The 20657-nt window shown below is 38.3% G+C and overlaps 2 protein-coding genes across 4 annotated transcripts in view; both read left to right on the forward strand.

The window, feature by feature from the left end:
- Nucleotides 1–20657, forward strand: part of LOC116620108 (Fanconi anemia group C protein homolog) — a 54974-nt gene that overhangs the window by 16221 nt on the left and 18096 nt on the right. The window lies entirely within an intron of this gene.
- LOC5515945 (galanin receptor 2a) lies at nt 2859–8951 on the forward strand. The gene has a single exon (XM_032385677.2). The coding sequence runs from the start codon at nt 5999–6001 to the stop codon at nt 7103–7105; it is 1107 nt and encodes a 368-aa protein (XP_032241568.1). The 5' UTR covers nt 2859–5998; the 3' UTR covers nt 7106–8951.

A 20657-nucleotide genomic window follows, 5' to 3' on the forward strand; every position in this document is an offset into this window, starting at 1 on the left:
GGTGGCATAATCCGAGTACGTTTTATAAAAAAGTAATGAGATTTGTGTTTAGCGTATTAAATTTTGCTACTGTAAGGTTCCGATGTCGGTGTTACAGTAATTCCCCACATAAAAGAACCTGCCTTTTACAAAGTTAGCCTAAACATTTTATGACAATTTCTTATACATTTACTGTAAGGTTTAAATATAAAGGTGTATAAGATACCGAATTATGGCCTAACAGGTTTTAAATTTACTGGTTCTTATATGTGGGAACTACTGCATAGCCTAAGGGCAAGCATAAAATATCCTCTTTTTAGTATGATAACAGAACATTTTTTTTGGTAGAAAGTTTTGCCGTGGTCCCTGTTCTGTCAACAGTCAAGCAATTAGTACTAGTTTATCTACAGAAAGGTTCTCGCGGAAAGAGAATAAGACCAGTTATCTAAGAGACCCTAACAATTATCACTTACCTACAAAAAAAATCCCCCTCGCCAAATCGGTACGAACAAAACCGTGCGCGCGGCTGCTGGTAAACCCGTGAAGCCCAAATAATTTGGTTGAGACTCTGTTAGCAGATGCCCAGTTCGGATAATTAGAATCAATTCATTACACAGCAGGATAATTGAATACGGACGCCGAAGGGTGAAACCTCCATAGGTATTTGAAGAGATAGATGTAATTGTTTGAAGTAAACAAGCCTCTACGATCGATGCATGTATTTTGGCCGCTGTTTGCTTTTTGACAATTGTAAGGTCTGGCGTTAACTAGAGGGAATGCCGACCCGATACAGCTTAAACTTGTTGTCAAAACATCAGACAAACGTCTGGAATTGGCAATTATGTTCTTTCTATTTTTGATGATAATAAGAATATCACGACAATTATGTGATTGCGTCGAGAACTAGCTACTCTAATGTAAATGAGGATATTTTCGCGACGCATTCATATTCGCCCTTTTCGCGCTAAATTTACATTGTACGGAAATGAACAATGAAAATAAATTCGCGCGTAAAATGGAGTAAGTGATAGTGATAGTGACAAATGTTCGCGCGCGTTTGTAGCGTTTTTCACGAAACAACACGAGGGACCCGTTTCGTGCATATGGGATAGGATTTATAGAAGAATACGCCGGAAAATGCACTGCCCTTTCCTGGCGCAAATCTTTCTTTTTTTTTTAAGATTTTTGTTTATAAGTACAAGCAATTTAAAAAAAAAATCATTTTTTCTAAATATAAAATTTAAAAAAAAAATCATTTTTTTGCAAATATAAAATTATATTATTATTTTACGCGCGTCTTAGGCCTAGTTTAAACGCCGTTCTTTTCATCTGCCGTTCCAAATAAACGGTGTAGGTACATGAAAAGAACGACGTCTAAGGCTAAGTTCAAACGTCGTATGTTCCAGCCGTATTCAATGCAAATCCTTGCAAATGGAGATAAAACAATTAACTTGATTCATTTGTATGCATTTGCATTGAGTACGGCTCATGGATAATACGACGTTTGAACTTAGCCTAAATCAAATTAGACCGGACCATTCTACACACGCCTTACTCCCCCGTGCCCAACGCCTGTGGACCGTGTTGGATTCAGACGCCCTCCTTTTATTCATTTTGTGCCGTTCCAAATGCATAATGTAGTTATGACATTCAAATGCTGATTAAGCTGCCCATTCATGAAAAGAACGGTCAATGAACGACATATAAAACAAATGATGTACTTTTCGCCTGTGCACTTTACAGCATCATTGAACATTGTATCCTCTCCTCTTTTTTCGAAGTCAAATGGCGACGTACAAGAAACCCACGTCTCGATAAGCTCGCAATTTTATATTCAAGCACACAGAACACTAACTTCGTTTTTGCCAATTTGCATGCCTGCTTTTGTTTCGATAAAGCATAATACTTCATGTAGCCATCAATATGGTAAGGGTATGGATTAGGTGGTTAGGGACAGTATCTAGGACACTATATTGATGGCTACAAGATGTTTCAACCCGCGAAACGAGCCATGTACCGCTGTCATTGTGATAGCGCAGGCGCTTATCGCTAACCCGCAAGAACTAAATTATATACCTAAATTATATTAATACGGCGTCTAAAACCACCGCTATACGCGCGCATGCTTATAGCTGGAATGGCCTATTAGCATCATATTAACATCTTTTGGTTGGCTAGTGTAGCGCATGTCAATCAGATAGTACATTACTCGCATTTTAGTTATTTTTACTTGGTTTACTTCCCAAATGTGTTAAAGAGTCATGCTAGCGCTCGTCGCATTGTAAATAGAGTATAGTACTTATCGGTGAAGTATATAATGCATTTATTCGTTTTGGCGCCCTCCCCGAAAAGAAGTCAGCGCGGAATTTGGTTTTGTCGTTTAGCATCAAATTACTGTAGCTTAGTACAGTACTAAGTACTGTATTACTGTAGCTTAATTTCTGTTTGGAACTCCTGTGGTTGCCCTTGAGGCAAGAGGGCTGGGGAAAAGTGACGTAAGATCAACCAAATTATACCTTGAGCGAGACGTGCGTCATAACTCGGTGGTCAGAACTGAAGATTGGGAACAGTTTTGGCGTAAAGACAAAGTCCACGCCCTAAAACGCTCATCGAGTTTTATTTTGCAAGTTTTTTTCCGCTGAAAGTAGTTCCTAGGCCCCGTTTACTTGACTCGTGCACTTTCAAAAAGCTGCCACGGTTTACCTTTTTGTCAGACACGCCATTTTGCTTTGTTATGTTTTGTATGGCCGCTGTCCAAAGGCATTACCGGCGCATCACAATAAAAACTTGTCAAGTAAATGTTGCCGGTGTAGACGGCCCTTTTAAGGGCTACCAATGACCACGGTTTAGTGGAGTGGACGATAAGCTAGCATGAATATCACATAAACTTTTATGGTTTTTTTCTTCCGCTTGGTATTAAAAATGGTCATAGAATCTCGACTCGTAGCTTTGCCTATAAAAAAACTAGAGCTGACGGCTAAGCCATTATTTTAGCAAGCTTTGAATATCACATAAACTTTTATTTATTTTTTTTGTATCCGCCTGTCGTTAAAAACGAATATAGGGTCGCGACACGTAGCTTTGCCCATGACAAATTAGCCATTTTAACAAGTTGTTATGTTGATATTAAATAATATTGGTGAGGGGAATGCCTGCTTATATTGGACACTTGACTAGAGATAAGTACTGGACAGTGAGCACTAACAGAAGCACTAGGCTTTTTGCGGCTAACTCGATCATTGTTAAAAATTATTTTGCGCGAATCGTCGAAATCACAAGATAATCTTGAAGAAATAAGATTACTGAATTGGCGAAACTGCTTTTAAACTATTTATGTGTGTATGTCAACGAAATCCGTCTTGATATGTGTAATTGATAAGATTGTCCATGAATACTAGACGGCAAAGCGTAAAACAACCTCACGCATCTATTATATACGGAAGTTCCCAAGCAACGAAACACACGTTTTAATGCCACGTTTATTTTTGTGGAACACCCAATTTATACCTTTCCCCTGAATATAAAAGTTTATTAATACAACCTTCTCTTTATATACTGTACACTCTTTATTTTAATTAAGAACATTTTTTTTTAAAAAAACGCCAGCTAGATATTTTGCTTTGTTATGTTTTGTATGTCCGCTGTCCAAAGGCATTGCCGGCGCATCACAATAAAAACTTGTCAAGTAAATGTTGCCGGTGTAGACGGCACTTTTAAGGGCTACCAATGACCACGGTTTAGTGGAGTGGACGATAAGCTAGCATGAATATCACATAAAATTTTATGGTTTTTTTCTTCCGCCTGGTATTAAAAATGGTCATAGAGTCTCGACTCGTAGCTTTGCCTATAAAAAACTAGAGCTGACGGCTAAGCCATTATTTTAGCAAGCTTTGAATATCACATAAACTTTTATTTATTTTTTTTTTATCCGCCTGTCGTTAAAAACGAATATAGGGTAGCGACACGTAGCTTTGCCCATGAAAAATTAGCCATTTTAACAAGTTGTTATGTTGATATTAAATAATATTGGTGAGGGGAATGCCTGCTTATATTGGACACTTGACTACCGATAAGTACTGGACAGTGAGCACTAACAGAAGCACTAGGCTATTTGCGGCTTACTCGATCATCGTTGAAAATTATTTTGCGCGAATCTTCGAAATCACAAGATAATCTTGAAGAAATAAGATTACTGAATTGGCGAAACTGCTTTTAAACTATTTATGTGTGTAAGTAAACTAAATCCGTCTTGATATGTGTAATTGATAAGATTGTCCATGAATACAATACCACAAAGCGTAGAACAACCTCACGCGTCTATTATATACGGCAGTTCCCAAGCAACGAAACACACGTTTTAATGCCACGTTTATTTTTGTGTAACACCCAACATCCAGCTAGATATTTCACCAGATTTTAAGATCATATTAAGAACATGCCAAGGCTCAGAATATCAGAGAAAAGATTGTTTTGTTAGTCTGATGCGTTCTAAAATGCAGAATTAAATTGTGCTCACCTTACATATTATTGCCATTGATCATTGTGCAATTTTCCTCCTAATAATTCATTGTGTGTTATATTTTTATATACACTGAAATTTAAGAACGTCCTTAAGAACATTTTCAGCCAACTTCTCCAAAAATAAGAAAACGGCCCAGCTTCAATTGAAAATTAGACGTTCTTGTATAAAATAATGTACATCTAATATGTATAAATCAAGGTTCTTTATGATTTTTCTGACCTCGATATTAGTGGTGCATTTTTGTGATTGCGCTATCGCAGTAATCGGGTGGTTTAATGCAGATGGAACTTGGCATGATTGTTGGTGGGTTCTCGGTTTCTCGTGTTATCGTTAATTATAGTCGCCTTCGATTCAATCCAAAGTCGAAGAGGTAAGAAATGCTTTTTAATTATTCTGTACCTTTCCCTAAATGGAACAAAACAATTGTCTGATATCGCTGACTAGAAATACCCGGCTGGATATAAGGTCTTAAACACGATTAATCAAGTTTGCCTATATAGAATTTTATTGTAAGGGTTGAGAAAGTTATTACACTCTCTCTCGTAGGGGTTCAGTTTGTTGTCTCCTCTGACAATGCATTTAAGATCTCGCAGTTTCATCACGCTTTGTTCGTTTCATAAATACCAATTATAAACTTCTGACAGATAACAGCATTACGCTTTTCCTTTTTCGATTAAAAGAATGACTTTTTCTATCCTTAAATCAAAAAACACTATAATTTACTCCCCCCACCTATCAAAGCCCTTCCACCCACTCTGTGTAATCACAATGGAACGAAACAACAGCGTAAAACGCGCAAATGCAAAACACAACGTAATAATGAATTTCAAAATCACAACTTTCTCCCATGCTGAGCCCACCACAGTCAAATAAATCTGGTCTACATTTTTGCGCAGTATTCAGATCAGATCTCTTGATAACGAGCCAATTTCGCCTTTCCCGCCTCCTGATTTTGCTGACTTTATTGCTGTTTAAGCCCCTCGAGAGTCTTGGAAGAGCGCCAAGGGCCTCATTAGCTTTTATGGAAACCAAAGGATAGTTGTGATTATTTACTTGGCCTCAAGTTGTTAATGAATTTCTACATCCGCGCTCGTTAAATCTCAAACGTCGAATGGCTGGTGGATTGTTGTGTACATTATGTGAAAATAGATCACGCTTGTCATATGGGCTGGACTCGGAACTGACATGAAGGCAATTAAAAACGCATAACGAGTGGCGAATAGCGATTTATTTATGTGGAGAAAATGAGAAGGCGGCAACGTCCGAGAACAGTAGCGGCTACGGTTTTACCAAGTGCGGCGGAAAGACCAACCTGAGGTCTACCAATAAAACTGCGGCGTGAGCCTTAAGAGACCAAGCGGCTTTGTTAGAGTATCAAGCAAAAGGAAGCTTAGGATTATAACGAAGCTGCCTGTTGTTATCACTGGGACTTGTTGAGTGGAATCGTCAAGTCGGTGCAAAATAGAGGTCGCCCTCACAGATTTCGCATTTGCTTCAATGGGTCTTTACAATCTCTCGATGAATTACAGTGGTTCACAGCATGACCTTGAGCCCGTGGGACTTCGCTGGAGTCTTCGACTCATATACATTGCCGTGTTCTTCATAGGAATAGTGGGAAATCTCGTAGTAGGTATCGCGATCATTCTGCGCAAGAGGCTCCGAACCAGCAATAATATCTTCACGCTAAACCTCTGCATCGCCGACCTTATTGTCATTGTCATTTACGTGCCTACTCAGATGGCGGCATTCGAGAACGACCACAACTGGCCCTTTGGCAACTTCATGTGCCAAGTGGCTTACATTATTATTCCTCTGTGCCTATCCGCGTCTATTGGAATTCTCCTGGCCATCTCCACGGATCGGTACAGGGCGATCGCCCATCCCTTGCGGCCCAGACTTACCTTGATGAACGTGAAGATTATCATCGCTATCATCTGGTTTCTCTCGTTCATCACTAGTATTCCGCTGCTATTTGTCGCCGGCACGGATCGACCAGATCCTAGCGGTAAACTCTACTGTTCCGAGCTATGGCCCAGGGGCACGCGCTACGAGGAAATGTACTGGATAGCAATCTTTGTAGTTCAGTATGTCATCCCTCTAGCAGTAATCGCAGCGCTTTCTCGAGTTACTGCTATGAAGATTCGCCAAAACTCTTTTTTTTCTTCCGCGAGAAAGCGCTCTCAAATTGTAACGACTGCGGTGCGACAGCGCCTGAAGCAAAGCACGAAGATAGCTAAGATGCTTATAGGGCTGGTGTTACTCTACTCTATCTGCATGCTCCCGCAACATGTTATCTATTTCTGGTTAAAATACGGTAATCTGAATGTGCTTAGTTACAAAATGTATGTGTTCAGGCTCGCTAATGTTTTCCCGATGGCAAATTGCGCGTTGAATCCGATCCTATATGGTACCCTTAATAAGGAGTTCGCGCAAGTATTCAAGAGCTTTTTTGCTATCTTTGGCTGTGGGAAAATCAAAACAGGAGACGAAAAAAATATGGAATCAGAAGGGACCTTGTCCCCTGAGAAGAGAAGCATTCGGTGGATCCGATCCGCGTCCCAGACAAAACGACCCGAATCAGCAATGGAAGAGGCGCTATTATAAGAACCAGACATTTAGACAAAGAGGGATTAATAGAACAAGATAAAAGAGAGGAAACAATAACTTCCCGTCTTATTGCCAGACCTGCGATTCTCATAAACGGTTGTATAATAATGAGGCGCTGTTGTCGCAATTTCATCACACGAGGGAACAGCGGATTCGTTTGTTATTACTGTGGTGAATTTTGGCAAACTGTTGGCAGTATTGAAAACCTCATTGAAAAACATCAGATTAACAATGAGAGTAAAGTGACCATCTAAATGCTAAACCTTTAATTTGCATGATTAAACTGTAGGGATCCAAATGAAGATTTCCGTTTGGGTACTGTTTTGTAGTGCATGGAGGATTCATCCGCGGGTGATTGGTGCTACTGCTCTTAGGTAAACACGGGAAATAATGTGAAATTAATGGTGCAACAGCTATTAGAAATAATTCTAAAGAAAACTAAAAAGTAAAGTGATTTTGCAAACGTAAACAAAAGTCGTTTTTGTGTGTCTTTTATTTTCGGAGTGAAAAAACGATGCTAGAGTGAAAAAAACAATAATGATAGTGAAAAAACAATGTCATAGTGAAAAAAAAAAACGAGACAAACTGTGAAATTAAACAATGTCAGATTGAAAAAAACAACGTCAAGGTGAAAACATTGCCAGAGTACCTGAGTACCGAGGGTGCCGGACATTTAGAGGTTTCACTCTTATCAAACTCTATACAAAATGACAATAGACACTGATAACGGACGCCTTGTCCGGTCCCGAGGGTGCCGGACATTTAGAGGTTTCACTCTTATCAAACTCTATACAAAATGACAATAGACACTGATAACGGACGCCTTGTCCGGTCCCGAGGGTGCCGGACATTTAGAGATTTCACTCTTATTTATCAAACTCTATACAAAATGACAATAGACTCTGATAACGGACGCCGTGTCCAGTCCCGAGGGTGCCGGACATTTAGAGGTTTCACTCTTATCAAACTCTATACAAAATGACAATAGACACTGATAACGGACGCCTTGTCCGGTCCCGAGGGTGCCGGACATTAAGAGATTTCACTCTTATTTATCAAACTCTATACAAAATTGACAATAGGCACTGATAACGGACGCCATGTCCGGTCCCGAGGGTGCCGGACATTTAGAGGTTTCACTCTTATCAAACTCTATACAAAATGACAATAGACACTGATAACGGACGCCTTGTCCGGTCACGATGGTGCCCGACATTTAAAGATTTCACTTTTATCAAACTCTATACAAAATGACAATAGACACTGCGCTTGATGCGCTTGATGTGAGCCGTTCAAACAACAATATGATATTTATCTGAAAGATCAAATGTCATTTAGTAAACCTTCGCATGATTTTGACTGTTTTTGAGATTGCCGAATTAACAAGAAAATCACTCCACGGTGCATGATCGTGATTTGGAAATTCTAGAACTTAAGTACAGGGGCGGATCTAGCTTTTGCTAAAGGGGGGGTTTGGCTCAGTGACAAAGGGGGGAGGGGGTAATTTTTGTTGTTAGATATGGCTTTCTGGCAGCCCAGGGCTTCGAGTAAATCCTCATAGTAAAGCCATGCATCATAACTTGACAAAGATGACTAATTTACCTTTTTGATAAAATTTGTAATATCGAACATGTCTATCAATTTGAAAGCGTTGAAAACTCAAGAAAAATGAATAATTACAGAAGATACATCGTGAAGTATCAGATATATCACTATTGATGAACATTGACCTTGATCTCCATGATAACGATTTAGTTTCTAAGATAGGAGGGACATTTTAAAAAATGTTTATAATAAACTTTGAGTGTTTAATGTGTGATTAAAACAATTTTAACCCCAAAAAGCCGCTTTAAGGCCCACTTGCGTTTTATTCTACAATTCTTGTCACATTTTGGCGATTTTTCTCTCGCGTGCGCTGCAACTCCAAATCGCCAATAGGGAATTCAAGCATCTACGACGGCGACGGCACGGAGACCTTAAGGGCCTATGGTACTCGTTGCTCGTTGCTAAGAAAGGGAAAAGCGCTACATTTGGTTAAATAGACTAAAATCGCCGCGCGTCTTCCACCTTGGTTCCGTGGCCCAGTGGTTAGCACCTTTGTCTCGTAAGCAAGCGCTCCGACATTTTGTAGAAGTAATGTCATTTTTATATGTTTTTCGAGAATAAAAATAGATGGCGAAAAAACAAGATGGCGGCCATTTCCGCTCGAGAAAAGCACGTTAATTTTGAACATTTTACAACAATTGTGATTTTTTTTTTCACTCAAACCATTGATATTACCATTCCTAACACCTTAGGGGATTGGGTTTTTGATTTTTGAAGAGTTGAAAAAGCTATTACCAATTATGTGGTTTTCGAAGAACATAAATATTCGCCATTTCTCGCGGTATCAAAATTTCGCAAATCCGATGCGTGAAGTTTAAGAAAATAGTGATGTTAAAATATTTCTTCAAAAAAATTATGGCAGATTTGAACAGTAGCTTCTCCGACCCGTTTCTATGTTCTGGGTCACGTGACCATGGGAGGAGTCAGTTGACGTCATCACTTGTGTTATTTATGTCTAAAACACTTATGTTGAAAGTTCCAAGAGATTTGACAAAAAAACAGAAGCTTTTATAAAACAAACAAATTTCCCTAGCAACGGACTAAAAAGATAGTACCATAGGCCCTTGACCACCCAAAAGGCTCTCATGTTTTCGCTCAATTCTAAACTAGTTTTGATAAACTTCACTCGTTTTTGTAGTACCCAAAAATTATAGACAAGCCTAAAACCTTATTTCTAACATAGCAAACAAGGATAGTCTTGTTTTCCGCGTTCCCGTCCCACGTTCCCGTCTTCGCTTGACCGTGAAATTTGGAGTTCTCACGTTGTAGTTTGAAGGAAAACTGTTGAACTGCATCAGATCAGACAGAATCCATTTCGAGCACATTTCACGTCTGGCTCATTGAATTTACAATTCGCGTTGCCGTCGTCGTGATGCAACCTCGGCGACTTTTGTCGCAGAGATATCGCACAGGTTTTGAACTTGATCACTACCGTTTAGTTACCAACAATCAAGCCTCTCAGATAGTTGATAAACATTTTCGTGTCGCGCTCTACAAAATTTGTCGCGCGCTACATGTTTTCGGTAGTGGCTGAACTAGAAACATTTAGGAGACATGTCGCGCACTACATTTCGCCTAGTTTAGGCAGGCATTTCTAAACATAAGTTTCCTACGGCTAATTTCGCTGGTAATACGAGCAGCAAAATCGTACAACTTGGCTGCGTTGCGGGTTGCGCGAACCAGCTTTTGTCGCAGCAATTTTTTGTTGCAAGTTGAAATAGTTTGCTGCAGAAAGTAGAAGATGGTTCTACTTTTTGCTAGAAAACTCGGAGATGTAGCTCGTATTACTACATCCACCCAACTTGTCTCGATAAGACGTCAAGCATACGCAAGCACTTCCATTAGCGTTTGTGATTGGTTAAACGAAAGTCACACATCAGTGTCACGGAGAAAAAAGATGGCGGATTAACAGCAAGAACCAGTCTATCCTTTGCTGCGACAAAAGTTGGTTCGCTGGAAGTAAAACGCGCAACATAGCCTTTGAACTTTTTTGCAAATACTGCCACAAAAGTTGTAGGATTTTGCTGCTCGTACTACCGTACCTTTATCCACTCTTTATTTGTTGTGACGTAGTGATGTTGCTAAAAGCTCCGTAAATTGATAGTTATAAATAATGGTGTTTCGTAATATTTCACATGGATACATGCCAGTACGTACCTTATTGAAAGAACGGTCCGAAAAAGATGTTCGCTGAGACAACCCCCAGAAGGAGTGACGGAAGCTCTTGTGCTATATCTTCGCATACAGTTCGGTTTAATTTGCGAGATTCTCTTTTCAACTCTTGATATCTGAACTTAAAGTAAATACCACTTAACTAATTTTTTTGGTAATTTTTGTTCCCTTTAGTTCCTCTTTTTGTTTGTGTAATTTTTAGAGATCCGTGAGAGCATCTAGTCCGTATATCAATCAGTGGGCGTTTGCATTTAATTGCCTATTTTCACTTGAATCAGAAAGTGAAACTTGAAAAATTAGGGGGGGGGGGGGGGAATCAGAAGTCTATTTCTTTTCATAAATGATTTCTATTTCCACTCGTTGTTTTCCAAATTCTCATTTGAATAAAAATATAGAATATTAAACGTACTTTTTTCTTTAATACCATGAGTGAGCATTTGCGTCAAATGCATTTTCGACATTTATTATAAAATAAAATTTTGGAACCTAGAGATGAATTCCGGATTCACTTTTTGTCCGACTTTTTGTTGTATTTACTTCAAGTTCAGATATCATCATTTAATGCTTTGTATGGAATCATGAAAAAAATTCACCAATTTGTACGGTGTATCGAGCATAACGCTGTCCTCGTAATTTCTTTTTGTGATTTTACGCTAGTTTTGTACTTAGAAAAGAACTTCGAGATATGGGGGAAAAGTTGCAAACGTACTTCGGAAGTTGTTTTGAGGAGGGAGCGTAAGCAAAAGCCAATTTTTTCTGCCAATTCAGCAGTTGGTGTCACAGTTAGCCCAAGTTGAAAGGTCATTTACCTGTGTATTGTTGTATTTTCTTGGCGCTCTCAGCGCTCCTTTTTTTTTATTATCCCAAAAAATTGATTTTAAATCTTTTCAGGAAAAATGACCATTTTTGATAGAGCAATGTACCAGACGCAACTTTTGAGGCCTCAATTTGTCGGTCGTTTAATGATCTTGCAAAATGATGGGATGCGAGGCTATATTTGAGAAAATCTGTCAAATACTCTATTTTAATTGGATTAAGCCGAGATTAGAATAATATTGAGGGCATATGTCCTTGGTTGCCTCCTGTGGTGTTGTTGTGTTTCTGCGCTGTTTATTTTTCGCGCGGCAGGTAGCGATACTTATTATGCGATTTATATTTTTTGTAGTGTTTTTCGGGGTCAAGCCGAGAAAAATAAGGAAAAATCGATAAAATATTTAATATTCGTTCGATTTTAAAAAGAAACACATCTTTGTAATCAGAAGATAAATATAAGTCTATAAACAAATTATTAAAAAATATTTTTAGCCGGTGGCATTTCATCAGAAAAAGCAATATCTTTCTTAACTATTCGAATTAGTCTGCGATTTCATTTCTGGAAATAAAGTATTACTTACCTAATGTTTCAACGATTCTGCTTTTTTGTCACATAAGACGGTGAATTCAAAACAGTTCAGTGCAAATGAGCAAATGGACGAGGATTTCATTTCATTAATAAGACCAAGGACGTCTTCCTAAAGGCGATTAACGCCACCTTGGAGAATAAAGGAAGGCAACACTTTTCGCACATTACAACCTACATCGATACGCTACTTCGTATTGTTCCGTGTAGACAATTGTACTTTATATTAAACTGGCACTGCGAATTATTATTTTTTTTTTTTTAATTTTAGGTTGTGTCCGTTTTTCGACATCCCATATCTAGACCAATATGTCATAAAACGAGTTGCTCCTTCTTGAGGAGATGTGATTGGCACCATCTGGACATTTATTTACTTCCAGTCCAAAAATTATAAAAAAAAATGGCCCACTTGCAGTGACAAGAAATAATTTGTTCAAGATTGATTTTTTAAATCGCTTTAAAAATACCGCGGTGATCCTAGAACCTAATCCCTCAGAACCGAATCAGAACCTAATAAAAGATAAAAAAAAATACCTTTTTAACGAGTAAAATCAGCTAGAATCGATGAGAAGGCATTATATAAATATGGTTTCCTGAATTATTTATAGCAACTTCTGTAATTTGTGTGGATCCTAGACTAATGTCTATGATTAGATTCCCTTGTCTGGTTTCGTCTGGTTTTAGACGCTTGCAAATTTTTATGCAATCACAAGGAAATAGCAATAATATGCATTTCTAAAACGTTTCAATACCGATTTGGCGCTTAGTAATTGGTAAGTTTTCAAACAACAACCGTCTACTTTTGTACTTTTTGGCGCCGACATAATTGAATGCTGTGAACGGTGAAGTGGAAGTCACGCTTGGATCACGCGCTTGGACGTCACGCTAGCTACATCAACTAAACTGCGCTTCAATTACGGAGAGTTAAATATAAACTGGACTCAAATTGACCGGGATAAAATCAAATTATCCGAAAGAAGGGAATTTTTTCCTTATGAGATCTGCATAATTTTTTGGACCAGTTTCTGATCTGTTCAAACAAAAAATAGATAAAAATAAGAAAGAAAGAAAAAAAATACCTACCAGCTGCTATTTATACGAACAAAATCCAAATTCGATTCCCCGTATTTTTTTTAAAATTGTATTAAGCTATGTGTATATGTGTAGACTTTTAGTGTGTAGACTTTTATGTGTAGACTTTTAGATTTTTACGCTAGTGGTGATTGAAATAGAAAAGCCTAAATCCGCTAAATAGCGCAAAAATCACTGTATTTTTTTTTTAAATGTATTTCCAGCCCTACTCTGTAATTCTATGCAGAAAGTAGGTAATTTTGAATTTTTTTTTTTCGTTTTTAACAATTACCCCCCCCCCCCCCCCCCCTTGCTGTTAGGTTCTGTTTGGGTTCTGATTCGGTTCTGTTTAGGTTCTAAGAGTGACCGTCTCAGACCAAGAAAAAAATTTTGTTCAGAACAAAAATACCATCTTTTGCCAGGAGATAGCCCTTGATGACCTTAGTATTCTGTGAAAGTTTGAAACGAATCGGATAAATGTTTTTGGCTTGAGAGAAGAAAATGTATTTTTAGAATATAATTAGCGATTTTTCGGTATTTTTCGACTTGATTGATTGATTGAAATTATATAATTGTACATATTTGGATTAGGTCGTTGGTAGTTTTAGTATTTTTCTTAATTTTTAACAGACTTTCAATTATTTTCTGTTTTTCGTACTCCGTAAATAAGCCCGGAAAACGAGGCCTTTTCTTCCATGTGACGTTGCACAATTGCACAATTCTTTTCACTCTAGGTATACAGCACTTATTGTACTTCCAATATATCAAATAAAATTTTGTGGCAATTAAAAACACGAGTTTTGAAGAGGCGATAAACAGCCCCCACTTTATCCCCCTCTTCTATCCCTAGGTTCCATGACAGTGTAGTGGATATTTTTTTAACAGTCTCAAATTGGCTGTTTGAGCTTTTATGTGCTCTAGTAAGTTGTACAAGTAGTAGCTAGTAGTGTACAGCCGGAATCAACATAACATTCTATTATGGCTCTGTTTCACAATAAACAGATACCTTGACACGAATATTTTGTATTTTATAGTTTATTATATCAGCGATAGAACTGGAAAAAGAAATATGAACGTTATATGTACACGAAAAAAACGTGTTTTTTAGCAAACTGTGCTTACATGGGCTTCCTGTGGTATTGTCACGCATTCATTGTTTATATCTGACGGCGAAATCCGGATAGAAAAACGACCTCAAATTCGTAAAAAAGCGGCAAGAAATCTCTTACAAGCTACAAACAATAGGACCAAAATTAGTTCCTACGCGGGGAAACTGTAATGTTTCTAGTACAGCTTTCTATTGAAGGACTAAATTCGACGGGAAGCGTGGCGTACGATTGCGTTTAATTCGAGGTCGATCGAATGGTTGACCTAGCGTTATCGAGTGCTCTTTTGAACTTCTACGGTTAGATACGCCTTGTAAGATGTTATTTAGAGTCTACCAGAACCACGTTTCGCATTTATTTGAACTTGTTTTGGCGATAAAAGGTGCCCCGATGCAAAGGTATGTGCTCTCTAGTCACGCCTCCTTTCTAAAGGGCGGGAAATGCGAGAACTAGCTTCGGATCGAGACGAAAATATTGTTTTGAACACAAAATGGAGTACTCGAAAACTAGAACCAGAAAGCAATCTAAAAATGCTTCCCAGTCTGCATTTTCTTCTGCGAACGAGCTCACCCAAGCAATCATTTGCCTTTGTCAGAATTTTGTTCTACAGCTAAATCCGCCCTTTAACCTTGTTAAAATTCCAAATAAACTGATATATTAAATATACTGCAATATTCAAAGTTTTATTGTAAAAAAATTCCATCGGCTGTCCACCCCTAAAAGAGGAGTACGTAAAGGCGATGCTTTATCGCCATATCTTTTTATTTTGGCCTTGGAGATTCTAGCAATAATCATACGAGGTTATAAAAGGCCTATGCGTCGGGGATAAACATGTAAAGTGTACTCCGTATGCCGGTGATATGACGGTTTTCGTAAAAGATGTATCCTCGTGTAACCCCCTGGTAGTAGGTGACTACTAGAGCAGTGTGGTGTCTGCTCAAGTAATCATGGATAAGTTAAAGGCTCTTAATTTAGGGACCCACCGCGTTCTAGCAGGCAGGGCCGTAGCCAGCATGAGGCAAGTCAGGCACTTGCCGCGGTAAAATTTTGGGGCCGGTTGCACAAAGACTGGATAAGTTATCCGCCGGATAGGCGCTAACCGCCGGATAAAATCCCTATCCAGCGAAAAGTTATCCGGGGGATAAAATAGCGTTGCACAAAGCGTGGATAGAAGGCTGGATAACTATCCGCTGAACATCCATCATTACCACTAAATGGCTTCCCATTTCAATGGTAAATATGCTGTTTTTCCTTCATACAAAATGGCGACCGTTGAAAAAGCTACTAAAAGTGCCAGAAAACAAACAGTTCATCGAAGCAAAGTGCATGTAAATCACGGAATGATCACAGGGGATAGTGTTTATCTTCTTCCTGTCTTTGGGAGTCACATTTCTCGACAAAACGGACAATATAGTTTGATTCCAGTACTACCAAAGCTGCACCAGTGCCGTACATTACTATTTTTGGTTATATCGATTTACCTACTTATTATGCAAATATTCAAAATGGCCGCGCGGAGTTTGAAACTTGAATTTGTTTTGTTAGCGAGACGTCGCATCGCAAAAATCGACCAAAACAGCAAAATATCCTGCTCTATACCAAGTTTAATATTTGATTGATAAGTTCCTGTGCTCGAAAGTAAAATATCGTTTGGGAAACCTTTTAAAATTGAGCGCTTTTATTGGAGACTGCCGTAAAATCGAACTCTCTTCGTAATGTTTACGTTTAGAAAAAGAGAAATATGAGTGTGATGGACCAAATTCTACGGCTTAGGACCTTGAAAGGACTAAACTAGGATAAATGAGGATCATGGCATACTAAAGCAATTTTCACCACAAGCCGAAACGAGTGCCCACAGGGTATGGTGAAAGTTGAGAAGAGCGGAGGTTGAATTGTGAGGACGAAAGTGCGAGTCAAGGCCCAACGTCTATACAACAGGGAAAAATCGCCGAAGAATAGGTATGAAAATTTGTGTCAACATTTAGCCGAAAAGCATTTTACCCTACCCTTGTCTCTCGGGGGTTCGCTTCTTATCATTCTTTAGCTAAATGTCTTGCCCTGCGACCACCACAACAACATAGGGGGGGGGGGGGGGGCACTCTAGCTGTAAACATGACTGTTGGTTCCGACAGATACGAAAATTTTATGCCCCCAAAAGAATGGAACCACGCCACCCCTAAGAATATACCTGCATCTGAACTCTATACCCAAAACTCCACCAAGAATAGATACCCCCCCTTCCCCCCAAAAAAGTAACCCAAATCTGAGTTCTATTCGTAAAACATACAAAAGCTTGAAACTTGCCAGTCCCGTAAAACAGTTTTAGAAGGAAAATTTGCTTATCAAATTTAATTTATTTTTATTCCTTTTTATAAAAAAAACTCTATCCTCCTCACCTCCAAGGCCCTAGTCATAAAACCCGGTACAACTTTACTTCCTTGTCTTCGCACCTTGTGTGAGCACACCACATGTGACATGCCCTCAGTCATCACAACCTCACTCCCCTTACCATGCATTTCTCAACCTTTAATTTTACACATTATGCATTTTCCTATTTGTCTGCACACACCATAAAATAGCCCTCATTGAGTAAGAGCATTACATAGCCACTCAAACCAGTGCCCCCTCTAAAATCTAATGCTAGAGGGGCATATTATGTTAAAATAAGCATTTGTGATAAGAACTTTTTGATGAATTAGCCCCCCCTACTCATCCTCAAAAATACCCAAACCTGAGTTCTATACATAAAATATACCAAGCATAGAAACTTACCTCCCAAATAAATAACCAAACCTAAATTCTATAGCCCAAGCATACAAAATCTTGCTATAAGGGAGCTTCAACTCTCAGATTTGCTTATTAAATAAAATCAATTTTATTCCATTTTTATAAAAAAAAACTCTGTGCAATAGGCACTGAGATAAAAAAATTCTCCTGAAGTATCACCAAATATAAATATTTATTTTCCATACAGTACGATATCTATGACTGCACAATCATACTCCTAGAATCTCCAAGGCCTAGTAATCAAACCTGGTACAAGAGGGGTAAAAAGGGCATAATATGCTAAAATAAGCATTTGCGATAAGGACTTTTTGTCAAATTAGCCCCCCCCCCCCCAAAAAAAAAAAAAAAAAAAAAAAAATTCCCAAACCTGAGTTCTATACATAAAATATACCAAGTATAGAAACTTACCTCCCAAACAATTACTCAAACCTATATACCCCTAACATATAAATTCTTAATATCACTATAGTTTTAAAGGGGAGCTTCAACACTCAGACTTGCCTATCAAATCAAATTAATTTAATTCCCTTTTTAATAAAAAAAGACTCTTTGCGCATATAATAGAGACTGGCGAGAAAAAAATAAGCCTGAAGTATCACCACATAGATATTTTCCATATGATATCTGCTCTAGTGAAGCTTGGAGCCTCTGGTACCCAGGGTATGACTATACTCCCATTCTCCTATTATCTCCAAGCCTAGTAATCAAACATGGTACAAGTTTACTTCATCTTCACAACCTGTGTCAGCACCCCCAATTAGACATACCCTTTGTCACCACCCCTTTGCCCTTACCATGCCTTTTCCTCACCCTAGTTTACACTTTATGCCTTTTTCCATTTGTCTGCACACACAATGAAATACACCCTCAATGGCTCTAACTTGGTGTTAGAACCTGTGTATTAAGCACGATTTGTGTCACAAAACTTCCTTTTTTTTTAATAAAATGAATCATGATGAAAACAGAGCTGGATACAATGAAGTCCTTTGGGGATGGTTCTGACACTGAGGTATACATACACCCCTCATTGAATAAGCACATTACATAGCCCCTCAAACAAGTGCCCCCTCTATAATCCATTTATAAAAAAAAAAGCCATAATGTGAGCATTTGTGGTAAGGAATTTTTTTACAACGAGTAATAGCAAAGTAATGCAGCAATGAATAATGACTGCCATCCCTGAGATTTACTGATCATAGCAAATCTATTTATTCCAGGATCAAATATAAACATTTAAACAGTACTTTCATGTAGTGTCTTTAAATTGCATACAATAAACAGTGACTCGCGGCCAATCTGTATACGATTTAGCTTAATTTTTTTTTAATGAGACTCGCTGCCATTCTGTATAAGATTCATTTTAGTTTCAATATCCAGCTAAAACTTTTCTTGGAGTGTCTTCATTCCGAGTGCGAAAGCAAGATAAATCCAGGGAAATTTTGTGCATTTGTATGACTTGATGAAACGTACAACTAGATAATTGGTGATCAATGTTATAGCCTGCTAGCAGTGGCTTACCCTTCCGCGTTCATTACAGTACGATTCGGTGAAGTCGTAAAAATAACCCTGCAAATGAGGTCTGTTGCCGATGAGAAACAACACAAATAGGGTATATATGACGCACTGAGTCGGTAAAATCCCTGCTTAAACAGATAAGAAGAAATCACTGCTAGCAGAGAGTTAAAAAGCGGCGTTCAACATGATTTTCCCGATTCAACGGAACCGCCATTTTGTTTTCCCACTCTGAGTTGAGGCGTGTCCGCGTGAGACTGGGCATAGTAATACTCATCTCTGATTGGTTAATCAGATTGTTTATCAAATATAACCAAAAATGGTAATGTTCCGCACTGTGCACGTAAGTCCGTAGTTCATTGTAAATTTACCAACAGTAAAATTCGTCGTTTACATGTGTTTAAACTTTTACTGCGTCTAAAATTAATCTGAATTCTACAAAAAAATTTGAAATTTTGTTCCTTCTTCACATTTATTCGGTGGATAAGATTTTATCCGATAACTTTAACCGCTGGATAACTTTTATTCGGGCTATGCGCAACCGAATCACGCAACTCTTAATAACTTTTATCCGCTGGATAAGGATTTAACCGGTGGATAAGAGTTATCCGGGCTTTGTGCAAAAACAGGCCCTGTTTAATTTTTCACAATTAAAAAGTATGAGATAAAACACCTGCTTTTGTTGGATTTATCATCCAGTGGCTAGCTTTGCCTCAGTAAAATTTTGATTCTGGCTACAGGCCTGGCAGGCTTGTGATAAACATGAAAGCTCTAGACGATGAGCCAATCAAGATTTAAGGTGTTTTCTTTACTCATGACAAAAAGCATTACTCTTAAAAAATACCATTATTGCCTGAAAATGGAAAAAAGTAACAATCTTGGGCCGGATACAGATGGTAAAATGTATTTTTTTATTTATTTGTTTTTTATACTTAAATGCCTTTATCGGGCTTGTTATCCGTTTCCCGCCCTTTAGAAAGGAGGCGTGACTAGTATCGCCCATTTTAAAGCGATTCAAGGAATCAATATTGAACAAACTAATTCTTTCACTGTCACCGCAAGTGGGCCATCTCTATAATTTCTGGACTGGAAGTAAATAAATTTCCAAATTGTGACAATCACATCTGCGCATGATATGAGCAACTCGTTTTATGCCATATTCGTCGAGTGTTGAAAAACTGGTACATAACCTAGTATAAAAAAACTCATTCACAGTGCCAGTTCAATATAAAGTACAGTTGTCCACACGGAACAATACGAAGTAGCGAATTCGATGTAGGTTGTAATGTGCGAAAAGTGTTGCCTTTCTTTATTCTTCAAGGTGTCGTTAATTGCCTTTAGGAAGACGTCCATGGTCTTATTAAAGAAATGAAATCCTCGTCTATTTGCTCATTTCCACTGAATTGTTTTGAATCCACAGTCTAATGCGACAAAAGAGCAGACCCATTTCGAATTGATAGGCTAACCCTAGTTAGGAAATTGCTTTTTCTGAATTGTGATTATATACGTTTCCCCCAGATGTTATTGGTTTTCTCATGGATATCGATCCTCGAAGCTCCTTTCTAGTAAATATAGTAAATACAAAAGAAATTAAGAGCACAGCGTTATACACGATCGACAAATCTATCCGAACAAATAGATGAACTTTCTACATGACTCCATACAGCGCATTAATAACAGAATAGAAGCTAAAGCAATTTAAGCTGATTAATTTAATTATTTAGCTTAATAATTTATAGCGATTTAAGATATTGCAATCAATATTGCAACGAACAAACTATTTCTTTAATAATTTTTATTTTAAACCTATTAAGACTGGGCAGCCCCCCCCCCCCCCCCCCCCCCCACTCTTGGAAAACTGCTATTACTTCTAAACCATAGTAGCTAAGAGACTAAA

This window comes from Nematostella vectensis, chromosome 1 (genome assembly GCF_932526225.1).
Source record: "Nematostella vectensis chromosome 1, jaNemVect1.1, whole genome shotgun sequence".
Lineage (NCBI taxonomy): Eukaryota > Metazoa > Cnidaria > Anthozoa > Actiniaria > Edwardsiidae > Nematostella > Nematostella vectensis.

What these genes read in the sequence shown, in the direction of transcription:
- LOC5515945 (XM_032385677.2), top strand. Translation starts at nt 5,999, where the DNA reads ATGGGTCTTTACAATCTCTCGATGAATTACAGTGGTTCACAGCATGAC.